Genomic DNA, 14,987 nt, shown 5'->3' with positions numbered 1-14,987 from the left:
TACAAAAACCTTCAGGACACTATAAACAAAACAGTTACTGGTCAAGGAGTTACATGGCCAGTAACTGTCTTGGTAAACCAATGTCAAATCAGCTTTTAACTGCACCTCCAACCAGAAGAAGCCATTAATTTGCATTAGGGGGTCATAATTTTGCAACAACAAAGTTATGACCTCAAATACTTTTACAACCAAAACTGCTAAGCGTGATAGTGATACTTTCACAATGAATCAAACAGAATACAATAAAAGATCATAAACTTATATGATGCCACACACACACACACACACACACACACACACACACACACACACGCAAAGGTACATTTCTTGGCTCAAAAAATCACTAACAAGCTGAAATCTTACAATGATATATCATCCCAGAAACTCAACACATTTCCTCCTTCGTTCAGTAGTTCACAGCAGAGACAGTCCCACTAACCAATTTTACAGACAGTTGGCAAAATCACCTCTACCCCCATAGACAAATCCCCTCTTTTATTTTTAATTTCATAACTATTTTAGAAAAAACCTCATCCTCAAAAATGTAGATATAAATGGAAATTTCTGCTTTTTCGGAAAGAAAATTATGAATAGGTTACTAATTCATGATAATATCATTTCACGCTTACCAGGATCAACTAAGTATGATGTCAGCACGTAGAATTCTTCATCATCGATGGTGTCAAGTTGGTAAGCAGAAATATCAGCATAGTCCAATGTTGTGTTAACCTTATCCACTAAACTCTTGGGAAACTAAAGGAGAAAAAAATATAATGTCGATTTCTGTAAGCGAGCAAGGATTTACAAAAATATAAACATTGTTACTAAGAACACCTTGTACATGCCTCCTCTCACTTAATAAAACTGAGTGTTCACCTGAGAGAAGTAAGGAATTTTTTTGGTGCTTTTCCCAAAAGGTGCGTTTATGATTTTTGCACTGCAGAAAATTCAGAGTGTTAGGTATTTCACTTAGCCAAGATTCCAGTTACATTACATTCCACCTTCGTGAATGGGGAAAAAAATAATTAAATAAAAAAAAAAAACTGTAATAGACCAGTAGTGCCTGTGTAACTCAGTGGAAGTGGTGTTTGCACTCTTCCACTATCCGCCCAAAGATAGTCTTCGAGTTCAAGTCCAGTTGTTGACTAGAGGAACTTTTACTAAGCCTTTTTTTTTACCAGTTCCCAAGTTAGTCTATCTCTGACACTGGCAAGCAGATTTTTTCTACCAGAAACTTGGTTTTTTTGTCCCGGACACTCAAGAAAATTGACCGTAGAACCCACACTATTCGAGACATTAAAAATATTGTGTTAAGGTTAGGGACCAAGAGATGGCGGTACTTGTTGAGCCATATTCTGGTTCATGGTGGCTGCTTAATTAGTGATAGATTTGGGCCAGCTATCTCTGATTGGCTAACAATGGAGACTGAACTGCTCACTCACTCAGTCTCCAAAAAGTTAATAGGGCTAAAACGGCCTTGCTTGCTCTGTATACGGGAATAATAAAGGCGTTAGCTGATTTTTTTTAATAGACTAGTTAGTAAATATGGAAAATGTCCACTTATTGGCACAACATATTAGGTTGCAACTAATGAAGTAGTTTGTCAAATTTCATGGTATCGTTTACGAATACATAAAGGAAGGTATTTTCATATCCACAAAATGAGGAGGCCTCTGTTGCTCAGTCGATATTGAAGATGCCCTTTGATTAGAAAGACCTGGTTCAAATTCCATCTAGGAAGCGCAAAGAAACTTTTACTTTTCAACTAAGAGTGTTAGACTACCTCATACAGCGGCAGCAGAGTTTTCCCTACTGGAAACTCCAGTATTTCGTTGCACAAAGCAAACCGGCCATAAATACACATGCAATATACCAGGGGTGGCTAACTATGTGTCCATTTGGAGCCAAAATAATTCTGGTAAGCCTAAGAGGCGTAACCTTTGACCGATGGCATGGTACAGGAGTAAGTGAGTGTGCACATGGCAAAGTGGGTAGTATGGAAGTGGGGATGCGAAAGCTATACCTGTCCACCACAACACCTTAGCTACACTTCCACCACTCATCAATCAGTATCGTTCAACGTATGGTTGAGCGAGTCCATTGGCAGTGCTTGTTATCTTTGAACTCTTTTTCAAGTGCTTAGAAATGTTGCATAAAAAACGTAAATATGAAGAAGAAGAACACAGGAGTTTTAGACCTGAGTGGGAAGAGGAGTTTTGTTTCGTGAAATGACAAAGTAAACCAATGTGTGCCATATGCCAAATAACACTTGTGCAATTCAAAGCCAGCAATCTTAAGCATCATTATAACATGCATCATAGTAATTTTCGTAAAGAATTTCCTCTTGGCTCTGATCTGAGGCGAATCAAACTTTCAACTTTGAAAGAACAATTCCATGGTCAGAGTAAATTGATGTTCATGTTTACTAAAGAGGCTGATGTTATTACTGAGGCTGGTTTTATTTTAGCATTTACTATTGCACAGGCAAAACGCTGTACATGTAAGGAGAATATGTCAAGAAGAATATTGCACAAACAATTTCAGTTTTAGGCCCGATAATTAAAAACTACTCAAACTGATTGAACGTTATCAGTGCGAACATTGTAAATAACTTACACCATAACTTGAGAAACTGTGCTACATTTAGTCTGGCTTTGAATGAATCTACAGATATTTAGAACAAACCACAACTAGCTACATTTATCCGCTTTGTATCTCATGACTTGGACATCAAGCAAGAGTTATTGGTCGACTGATCGTAACCAGAGGCACATAGGGAGACCATGCCGCTATGCTAGTCTCCGACGGAGAGAGAGATACGATCGTCACAGTGGTGGCAATGTGATGTAACTTCCGCTTGTAACTGATGCAGCTTCCAGTGACGTCACTTCCGGTAGCAAATGAAGACGAGGTACCCGCTCACGCATTAATGCGTCCACTGCAGTCTCCCATAGGCTACCATGTTAAAGAACCAGCCGTCCAATTTTCGAAAGGGATTAATTCCCAAACCAGACACGAGCCTTAATTTCGGTAAGTTGCGCTATTCTCACTAAGAGGTAACAAATTGCATGACATGCTAATATCGAAATTTAGATTCGAGACATTCTTTTGCACACTTTATCAAATAATCTTTTTATTTCTGTATTTAATAGATTCCAAGAACCAAGATGAAACGTTTACAGTTAAGTGGTGCACAAAAGCGAAAACTATCAAAAAAAGAAACAAGAGGAGATTTGGAATTAGATTCCAAGACTGCAAAGCTGACTGATTTCTTCACACAAGTTCCACAACATTATATACCAATTCCTGATCAGAGCCAATCTCCGTCATCAGAAGTGGACACAAATACCACTTTGATCACTTCAAAATCAAAATATGATGATGGTGGAATCATCAAGGTGTCACAAGCAGGTTCATCTAGCACATGTCTCACTACTGACCTCACTTTGTCTGTAAATTCTCTTGATATCTCTACTGCAAATGTTGATGCAAGTTGCTTTACAAAACATTCTGAGGTTGAAATAATTGCTGAAAATGAAAGTTTAGTGGGCCATGGTGATGGTGGTGAAATGATTCAGTCTGCAAAAGATGAAGTAAATATAGCAAAAGATCCAGGGTTGTGGCTTGATTTCTCTGCTGATGACATGGCTTATTGGACTGCTTGTGGACCCAGTGACTGTCAACACCACAATGACAAGTCTTACCGACATTTTAGTAGTGGCAAACCAGTAAGATACTGTTCGCAGAAACTTTTTGTTGGGACAAAAGCCAATGGTGAGGAATACAAGAGAGAGTGGTTATTGTATTCACCATCAACGGGATCTGTTTACTGTTTTGTTTGTAAACTGTTTGCTCCTAAAAATTTCTCACATTTTGTTACAAGAGAAGGGTTCAGTGACTGGCGAAATACCATTGTAATTGATCAACATGAAAAAAGCACTACTCTCTGAGACTCTATGCTAACATACTTAACTCGCAGACAAGGTGTAGGATTGGGACAACAGTTAGAGAAACAAATTCAGGAAGAATGTGATTACTGGGAACATATCCTGAGTTATTCATACGTTAGCTGAACATGGCTTGGCTTTTCGAGGAACAGAAGAAAGATTTGGATCATTGCAAAATGGGAACTTTTTAGGGCTGCTTGAGCTCATAAGTCAGTTTGATCCATTTTTTAGCAGGTCACATTGCAAAATATGGAAATTGTGGCAAAGGAAATCCTTCTTATCTGTCCAAAGCCACCTGTGAGGAACTCATTCAACTGATGGCTCAAAAGGTCCACGTGCTTATTGTTGATGAAGTTAAATTTTCTGGTTATTTTAGTTTGTTAGTTGATTTAACACCAGATCTGTCACATATCGACCAGTTAAATGTTGTACTTAGGTACTTAAAAGATGGACAGCCTATTGAACGCTTTTTAACCTTTCTGGAAATGAAAAGCCATACCGGTGAGGAAATGGCAAATCAGGCGTTGCAGTACTTACGTAAAGTTTGTCAGCTAAACTTTTCAAAATGTAGAGGTCAGTCTTATGACAATGCTGCTAACATGTCTGGGCGTTATAAGGGGATGCAGCAAAAAATTTTAGAAACAAACAAGTTTGCTATATATGTGCCCTGTGCAGCTCATTCACTAAATTCGGTAGGCCGAAGTGCTGTTGGCTGCTGTCAAGAGGCGGTTAATTTCTTCTCTAGAGTGTGGTTACTCTATACCTTTTTTTCAGCCTCAATCAGCCGGTGGACAATTCTTAAAGGTTGTATTGGAAATGAAAATGTCTTAAAACCCTCTCTGATACCAGATGGGAGGCACATGCTATGGCAACAGCAGCAATTTTGAAATCTTTCCTTCAAATTTTAGAAGCATTAGACTGTATAGCCAAAGACCAGTCACAAAAGGGAGACACTAGAAGAGAAGCAGATAATATTGCAAATAAGATGCAAGAGCTAGAATTCGTTTTTATGTTGAATTTTTGGGATGAGATTTTGCAAAATTTTCATTGAGTAAGCCAAGTTCTACAGAATGAGGATGTCAACTTAAAAACATGTGCAGATCTGTATGGATCATTAGCTGACCAATTGTGCACTTCACGAAATGAATTTGAAAGATATGAAGCAGCTACAAAGGAAGTGCTACCAGATGTTGATTACAAGGCAGCTCAAACTCACAAATGTATCATAAAGAAGGTGCCCAATGATGGAGATGTTCAAGAAGTATATCTGAATGCCAGAGATAAATTTCGTATCACCACCTTTTACACAATTGTTGACAAACTTGAAACTGAGATGAGAAGAAGAGGAGAAATATACAAAGAAATATCAGAGAGGTTTTCTTTTCTAAGTGATGTGCCACATAATGCTACTTAAGTTACTTCATCATCTACTGTAATTGAAAGGTATTCTCAGTTGTCAAAAGCTGATTGATGCTTACCCAGAGGACTTGAACACTAATTTCTCAGCTGAGCTTCAGCAGTTTCAGTCATATGTGTGCCATAAGTTCAGTGCAACAAAAAATGTAAAAACAAGATTCAGTCATGCTGATCTTTATAAAATAATTGCAGAACACAATATTGAGTGTGCCTTTCCAAATGTAGACATTGCCTTTCATATATTTTTAACATTAATGGTCACAAATTGCTCAGCTGAGCGTTCAGTTGAAATATATTAAAAATCCCATCAGAACAACTATGCAACAAGGCAGGTTGAATGCCTTATCTCTATTAAGTATAGAAGCAGATGTGTTATGTAAGATTAATTTTGATAATCTGATAAAAGACTTTGCAATTAAAAAAAAGTAGGAGAAAACTTTTCAAATCTAAATAAAGTTGAAGTATACAAAAATAAACATTATTTTCCATCTTACTATAAATTTTGTTTCATTTTGAAAAATAAAAATTTATTTTATGGTTTATTGTTTATATTTTGAAATACATATATATGGGGCTACTCCCTGTATACGGGAATAAAAAGGCGTTAGCTGATTTTTTTTTTTATATATGAGGCACCAAAATTTTTTAAGTGCTTAGGGCCTCTATGGGTCTTAATCCGGCCCTTGACATCACTGTAGTCAAACAACGTGTGGTTAATTGATATGGCATTACCAGAGGATAGTAGAGTAGAACAAAAAGTGCATAAAAAACTGATGAAGTATTAGGGATCTGGAGACTGAAATTCAATGACTTCGGAGCAATGACTGTAGTCAAACAACGTGTGGTTAATTGATATGGCATTACCAGAGGATAGTAGAGTAGAACAAAAAGTGCATAAAAAACTGATGAAGTATTAGGGATCTGGAGACTGAAATTCAATGACTTCGGAGCTCCTATAACCATTGGAACAACAGTTCCAATGGTTATAGGAGCAGCAGGAGCAATACCAGCAGAACATTTATGAAACATCTAGAAAAGTTGAGCCTCCCAGAATATCTAAAGGCCTAGGAATGGACTAGACGTTGTCATAAATATGAGCTGTTCCTAAAAGTGCAGTTTTCTGGAGTTGTACTTTCAGGGACAGCTCACATTTTATGAGATTGTCTAGTCAATTCCTAGGCCTTTAGATAAGGCCTGAATTGGACTCATTTGCCAGTCAAAGATTTCATTATTCTATTTCAAGTTTCTTGTTACTCTTTGACTGTGAACTCTGTTAATTGAATATAATAATAATAATGATATGTGGACAATTTGGCGACAATCACTATATGGCGTTCAAGAGACCGCAAAAAAATTATTTGCAGTGCAATCTCTGCCATCCCCTGACATTATTTTTTGTCTGTAAATTGTATGCTCTCTAGCCGAGTAAATATACTCATGGTGAAAAAAACCTTGCTACCTCTGTATGAAATTAGCTAACTTTTTAAGCTTCCAGTCACATTTGAAATTTGTAGTGGCAAAACGAAACATTGGCCGACTTGGTATAAAATAACATTCAATTTGCATTATCCTTTTTGGAAATAAGCACATCAAGACCTATGTTTGCACAGTTAAAGTGATTAAATAGTTATGCAAGGAAACAGCATGACAGTTTATTCACTTCTGACTTTTCACATGCATCAACTAATTGTATTATGCAGGTAGCAACGATTTTACTCCCAAATAATCTTTAAAACAAATAATGACTCACCGCACTCTGAAGACCAGCAATATAGCCATTTTTATCGTAAAGCAATATTACGGCAGCATCATCATTCTTCATATAGCGGCGTCCCAAAAACTTTCCATCTATCAAGAAATTATACATATACGAAATGATATATACCGGATTAATATAAACATTATTACACATTTATTATTAAAATCTTATTATACCAGTGATTTGTTTCTTCGAGAAAAGTATAACATCTATGCATTTAAAGTAGCCAGAGTGGATATTAAATCCAACATTATATTATTACTATTTGACACCTCCAGGGAGTCCAAAGACTCATCGAGGGAGGGCACCTACTCTACAACTCTCTGTCTCCATCACTCAACCTCATAATCTACACCAACGTCATCCACTATTATTTTAGTGATGGTGATGTCCACGACCATCACTATTATTTCCAAAGACAATCACAAATATCCATGCCCACAGCAAGATTCGAACCCATAGCCTTTTGGCTGGAGAGCCGATACGCTAACCACTCGATCAACCAGGCCAGCTAATAAATTTAGTTTAATCCTTTATCTAAGTGTAAGCAAATAAAGTTTGAGCCTGAAGTATCTTCAGGGCTGAGGCAACTCGTGGTAAAGGTGGACTAAGCTCTCATCACTACTTGTCTTAGTATATCTCATAATGCAAAGCACATCTCCTTGCGGCCATGTATAATGCTAAGCATTAAAGGAAGGGCCACTACCCCAGACCGGTTTCGACCTTAATTGAGGTCTCGTCAGTGGGAGCCAGACCCAGAGGTGGTGATACCAAGGTGGAAGTAATGGAGTAGTCATATTTACTTATGAGTTGTCAAAAGGTGTCTCACCTTATTATTAAATTACTCTGGATTTAGAGAAAGATGTTGGAAGTTTTTTCCCACTTGGTTAGACTATAATAAATTGTTTAATCCTTTATCCAAGTGTAAGCAAACAAAGTTTGCACCTGAAGTATCACCTTAGTATCAACACCTCTGGGTCTGGCCCCCACTGACGAGACCTCAATAACAGTCGAAACCAGTCTGGGTAGTGGCCCTTCCCTTAATGCATAGCATTATACATGTCTGCAAAGAGATGTGCTTTGCATTATGGGAGATATTAAGACAAGTAGTGAGAGCTTGGTCCACCTTTACCACGAGTTGCCTCAGTCCTGAAGATACTTCAGGCGCATACCTTTCTTTGCTTACACTTGGATAAAGGATTAAACTAAATTTATTATAGTGTAACTAAATGGAAAAAACTTCCAACATCTTTCTCTAAATCCAGAGTAATTTAATAATAAAGTGAGACACCTTTTGGGAACTCGTATAGGTAAATATGACTTCTCCATTACTTCCACCTTAGTATCACCACCTCTGGGTCTGCCTCCCACTGATAAGACCTCAATAAAGGTTGAAACTGGTCTGGGTAGTGGCCAGTCCCTTAATGCTTAACATTATACATGTCTAAGATGAAAAGCCAAACGGCTATTTTTTTCTGGCGAGGTTGATAAGTTAAGGGAATAAAAATCCCTTATTGTTTTTCAGCCAGTAAGCGAAACTAAGATCGAAAACTACGATCTGTAACGTTTCATGCCGACGAACTGTCAGCGTATCCAAGCGTAAGTGACCACTTGGTAGTGCCACACCACGGCAACTCGTTGCAAAGGTGGAGCAAGATCCCTCACTGTTCTTGATATTTTCTCATAATGTAAAACACACAACTCTTAAGAGATGTGGTACTGTTTTAAATTATGAGGAGAGGTCACTACCCAGACCGGTTTCAACCTTTTTTGAGGTCTCATCAGTGAGTAGCTAGACCTAGAATATCAGAGTTTCAGTGAAGAAAACTTACATATACTTTTGCTATACGATTGCCCGACAGGTGTGTCACTAAATTATATTATATAACATAGTATAACTAAGATGAAAAGCCAAACGGCTATTTTTTTCTGGCGAGGTTGATAAGTTAAGGTGATAAAAATCCCTTATTGTTTTTCAGCCAGTAAGCGAAACTAAGATCGAAAACTCGATCTGTAACGTTTCATGCCGACGAACTGTCAGCGTATCCAAGCGTAAGTGCCGACGAACTGTCAGCGTATCCAAGCTACTCACTGATGAGACCTCAAAAAAGGTTGAAACCGGTCTGGGTAGTGACCTCTCCTCATAATGTAAAACAGTACCACATCTCTTAAGAGCTGTGTGTTTTACATTATGAGAAAATATCAAGAACAGTGAGGGAGCTTGCTCCACCTTTGCAACGAGTTGCCGTGGTGTGGCACTACCAAGTGGTCACTTACGCTTGGATATGCTGACAGTTCGTCGGCATGAAACATTACAGATCGTAGTTTTCGATCTTAGTTTCGCTTACTGGCTGAAAAACAATAAGGGATTTTTATCCCCTTAACTTATTATACATGTCTGCAAGGATATGTGCTTTGCATTATGGGAGGTACTAAGACAAGTAGTGATGAGATCTTGATCCACCTTTACCACGAGTTGCCTCAGTCCTGAAGATACTTCAGGCACAAACTTTGTTTGCCTACACTTGAATAAAGGATTAAACTAAATTTATTATAGTTTAACCAAGTGGGGAAAAAAACTTCCTAAATCCAACATTATTTCAAAGCCGAATGTTTGAAGAAACTATGAAAGTTTCATAAGTTGACCTGAGAGCTTACGAGAAGACAATCCTCAGCATCCCCAAGTTGCCTTAGCTTGGACTACTTACAAGATATGAGCGCTGCCCAAGTGCCCATATATTTGCCTTTTATTAGTCCATTTGATAAAGTTTTCACTGGTCTGGCAGCTGTTTTGAGCTGGTTAGTTCTCTTCAGAGACCATTATATAAGTAAAGGGTGTGCTCCAAAAACTAGACGAACCCCAAATCATTCTAAACTCAACGAGTGACCCAAATAATCATTTAACCTCAGTGGTGGTTCTACTCATTGACAGGCTCACCGCCACTGAGCAGAACTGGTCATATTCCACGGAAAAGCACTCACTGACACACCCCCAATGGAGGCCATCCTAAACACCATTCCTGGATGCTCAAGAGCGCTCCTAATGTGTAGTAAACAGCTTCTCTAAAAATTAGGCTATCCCCCCAGACCATTCCCTACGAATGACCAAAGGTTCGTCCGACTCAGTGTTGGTTCCACTAAGTGACAGGCTCACCCTACCACTGAGCAGAATCCCTCATGTTAAAAGGAAAAGCAGTCACTGACATGGACCGGATAGAAGCCATACCAGAAAACACCAATCCCCAGAGACTTCAACCCCCCCCCCCCCAAAGAAAAATCTTAAGAGAGCAGAAACTCTCATTCAGTACTAAGGAAATCAAAATGTCAGAGAAATGTATTTTTGGTATGAGTAAAAATAAATACTAAAGAAAGAGCCAAAAGGCTTCATTTCGGCAATGAAAACTTAAGTCCCCTTAATGGGCACCCATTTAAGTAAAGGTCCTCTCTAAAAATTAGGTGATCCCCCACATCGCTCTAAATGAGTGACTGAAGGATGGTCCATCTCAGTGTTGGTTCCACTCAGTGACAGGCTTGCCCTACCACTGAGCCGAACTGCTCATATTCCAGGGAAAAGCATCCACCAACAAGCCCCCACACAGGCCACGCTGGAAAACACTTTCCCCGGAGACTCAAATTGCTCCTTCAAGGCAAACCCCCTGAAATCTTAAGCCCCCCCCCCCCTCACCAGGAGCTAGACTAGGAAGAAACCTTGAGAGAGCAGAAACGCTCATTCAGTACTAGGGAAATCGAAATGTCAGAGAAATGTATTTTTTGTAAATGAACTCTGTCAGCATAAAAATAATTAGTAAAGAAAGAGCCAAAACGGCTTCATTTCAGCAATGTAAAATTACATAGGCAGAGTGGATATTAAATCCAGCATTATTTCAAAGCTGACTCACTAAAGGTTGTTTTTTTTTTTTTTTTGGTAACTTTTCCAGAGAACATAGTTGTGGTATTCAGTATGCAGCTTATTAGTGTATTTGATCCTCATTAGAGTGAAATCCTCAAAAGCTCAAGCGTGTGTGGGGGGGAGGGGGGGGAGGGAGATGGCTTACTGGTAAGTGAGCAAGAGGTATATCAGGAGTTAAATAAGCTTGATGTCAGTAAGCTGGATGACACATCACTGTATGTCTTGAGGAAATGTAGGGAGCTAGCCTCAGCATACCTGTTCAGCCAGAGTCCTGCAACAGCACAAATCCCAAACGAATGAAAGGAAGATAAAATTATTCCACTTCACAAGGATGATGATAAAATCGAGGCTACAAATAACAGGCTAATCTGTGTATCTGGAAGTGTAGAGGCTTGTGAGAGTTATGATACAGAAGGGAGATGATCACAGCAGCATTCTTTGTGATTGTCATCATGGGTTTATTATGTACTGTAACAAAGTGATGAATGCAACTGGACAAGAAGATGCATATACAGTGGCATACTTGATTTTGCAAAAGCTTTTGACAAATTATCACACAAGTTTGTAACTAATTTGTAACAAGTTAGATGGGATACTGGATTAGTGAGTTGGATAGGTGGCAGGCTTAGATAGGTATCACCACATGCTGTATGGGGTTGTGGTATCCTGAAAGTGGAAGGTTACTACTAGTGTGCCACAGGAATCTATTTTGTGGCCATTGTTATTTAACTTGTATATATATTGATGATACTGGATGAGGAGTCAAACAAATGTTTGACTTACAGGAGGACTTGAGTCTATTGTATGAGTCATAAAGTGAGTGGAACTGTCAATTGTGTTGCAAAGTATTTTCCGTGGACTGATGATAACAATCATAGTAATTTGTATGCCTCTAACATATCATCCCTTTTCTGCTTATCAATAAATTTCTTTTGTAACACTGTCAGTTGACATCACCAATAACAATGCAAGTCACCATTACTGTTACCACTGACAGTGTTAGTTAAAAAGGGGATGGAGTATGTCTCTATCACAACTACCCTTTTATGCCTATCAACCAATTTCTGTAACCCACCAATCTTCAGCTTAATGTCATAAGGAATATTCCATATCTGAGGAGGGGATCCTCAGATATGGGGATAAAAGTTTTACCAGTGTTACTCCACATAATTCAGAAGGCCTAGTCATAAGGTTGAATTTCAGATGATTGGAGTAGAGCTATCATAATAGTTGTTTATAAAAAGGATGATGTGAGAGTAAATGTGAAAATTAGAGGAATTTACTTTCAGTAAGCAAGATTTATACAAAAGCATACTTGAGATTAGACTTAAAAAACTTGTGAATAAAATGAAGAAGAATAAGTTAGATTTAGACCAAATATGGGACTGTCAGGATCACATTTTTACATTATTACAAATACATTTGTTAAATAAGACAATTTTGAGAAATTGTGGAAATATAATAAAGAAGTGGCAGCCCTGCAAGGGGATTTGAATAAACTAGACAGATGGGCAAATGAATGGGGATGTCGGTTTAATGCAGCAAAATATAAAGTCTTGAAGCTTGGGATACATTGATGGGAGGCTGCATACTCGATTGGAGGAGCTGTACTGGAGGAAGTAGGGGAGACAAGGGATCTGGGGATGATGATTGATAGAAACCTGAAATTCAGGGAACATATTGCAAAGGTGGCGAAGGTAACCCACAGGATTGCTGCAATACTGAGAAGGATGCTGGCCTACAGAGATAAAAGAGTTATCGTTCCATTGTATAAGATCCTGATCAGACCACACTTAGACTATTGTTCTTCTCAAATTTGGTCCCCAGGATTTGGAGGGCTAGATTAACTGTGGAAAGATTACAGAGGAGGATAACAAAGATGGTTTCAGGACTATACAATGTTGGTTATGAGGATCAGCTGAGGTAATGTGGACCATAGAGTTTGGTAGATAGAAGAAGGAGAGGTGATATGATTGAGAATTTTAAACTGTTGAGAGATAGTTATAGGGTTGACATTCTGGAGTTTTTTCGCTTGATGGAACAGCGGGAAGGAGTGATGACAAGGCAGTGGCGTTGCTAGAGCTTTTGCCACCCCTCTCAATACGCACTAAAAATACTACAAAAAATCAAAACGACGTATAGGGTAAGGTTCAAAGTGCTTCCCGGGACAGACCACCCCCCCTCCCCAGCTATGCTACTGTGACAAGAGGGCCATCCCTGGAAGTTACGAAAGGAAACTGTGAGCAAGAGGGTGAGGAGTGGTTTCTTTGCATGGAGGCTAGTTAAACTGTGGAATGCATTGCCTGATAGAGTGAGAGCAAGAACGGTCAATGAGTTCAAGGAGTTGTATGATAGACTTTGTGTTTCCTAGGAAGGACCTCCTATGATGAGTCTTTTGACTGCATGGGGAGCCTGAATAATAATAATAATAAAGATCTATATGCAAGTTTTGTACATCTGGAAAAAGCAAACGACAAGTTCAAGGGAAAAGCTTTTTAAAATGTTGCTGTTATATAGTGTAAATGAAGTATTAAAAAGAACACTTTACAGCCTATTCTGAAGTAATACAACCGTTAGAATTGAAGGAGGTACAGGTGCAGATGTAAAATTATGTTAGACAAAAGTACATTCTACCACCACTGTTAATCTTGAAGCAAAATAGTATTAAACCTGACATCAAAACCGGAGCTATTCATTTCAACTATTTATTTATATAGATGATTATTATACTCCTAAATAACTCCAGTACAAGTCACCTGGACTTAATTAATTTAGCAATCGTAATTTGGTATGATAATTAGCAATAAAAGATACGTTAAGTACTAAAATACACAGGAATATGAAAAACAATTGCTCTCTTAATGGATAACCTATAGCAAAATAAAATCTTTCGGCACAGTTTTCAGTGGAAATGCAAATTTAATATTGAACTGGTGATTAATAGAATTAGAAACAGAAAAACAGCCAGAATAGACAAAATACAGAATGAGTTATTAAAATATGGAAGAAGAGAAATAGAAATTCATTTAAGTAAACTATTAAAAAAAGTGTTTTCTATAAAACAAATATCAGATTAATGGAGGAAAAATGTCACAGTATCAGATTTTTTTTTCTAAAAAAAAAAAGAGATAAAACACCAAACTATGTAAATATTCAAAATGCCTACAAAAGCTACCCAAGAAATTATAAATGAATTTATAATATTAAATTATGAGCAAAAAAATTATAAATAAAAAATAATAAAAAATGGGTTTTAGATCTGGAAAATCCTGCACAGACAGAATATTTGCAGTGAAACTACTACACAAAAATCAACTGAATATAACACTCTGGTTTTTATTATTATTATTATTATTATTATTATTCAGGCCTCCATGGAGTCAAAAGACTCATCGTGGGCAGTCCTTCCTAAGAACATAAAGTCTGTCAAGACTCATCGAGGGGAGGTCCCCCTAAGAAACACAAAGTCTGTCATAAGACTCCTTAAACTCATTGACCATTCAGGCTCTCACCACTCCATCAGGCAATGCATTCCACGATTCAACCACCCTCCATGCAAAGAAACCACTCCTCACCCTCTTGCTCACAGTTTCCATTCGTAACTTCCAGGGATGGCCTGTTGTCATCACTTCTTCCTGCTGTTCAACCAAGCGAAAGAACTCCCCAGTGTCAACCCTGTAACCACCTCTCATCAGTTTAAAAGTCTCAATCATATCACCTCCTTCTTCTATCCACCAAACTCTGCAGTCCACATTCCATCAGACGATCCTCATAACCAAAATTGTACAGTCCTGAAACCATCTTTGTACCCTTTCCACAGTTAATTTATCCCCTTCAAATCCTGGGGACCAAATCTGAGAACAGTCTAAGTGTGGTCTGATCAGAGACTTATACAACGGAATGATAACCCTTTTATCTCTGCAGGTCAGTGTCCTCATAATTGCAGCAATCCTCT

The 14,987-nt window shown here is 38.2% G+C and overlaps 1 protein-coding gene across 3 annotated transcripts in view; it reads right to left on the bottom strand.

The window, feature by feature from the left end:
* The window catches only part of LOC150098786 (uncharacterized), a 114,841-nt gene that overhangs the window by 62,550 nt on the left and 37,304 nt on the right, over positions 1-14,987 (bottom strand). For all 3 annotated transcript variants that reach the window (XM_090405905.1, XM_090405906.1, XM_090405907.1), the window contains 2 exons: positions 7,114-7,211; positions 630-753 (listed from right to left, as the gene is read on the bottom strand). In XM_090405905.1, coding sequence (XP_090262031.1) covers positions 630-753; positions 7,114-7,211 — 222 coding nt within the window. The remainder of the gene's footprint in view (positions 1-629; positions 754-7,113; positions 7,212-14,987) is intronic.

This window comes from Typopeltis vanoorti, chromosome 15 (assembly GCF_054136105.1).
Source record: "Typopeltis vanoorti isolate ZY-2024b chromosome 15, IOZ_Tvanoo_1.0, whole genome shotgun sequence".
Lineage (NCBI taxonomy): Eukaryota > Metazoa > Arthropoda > Arachnida > Uropygi > Thelyphonidae > Typopeltis > Typopeltis vanoorti.
Note: the sequence above shows the minus strand (reverse complement) of the source record. Positions and strands in the feature narration are given on the sequence as shown.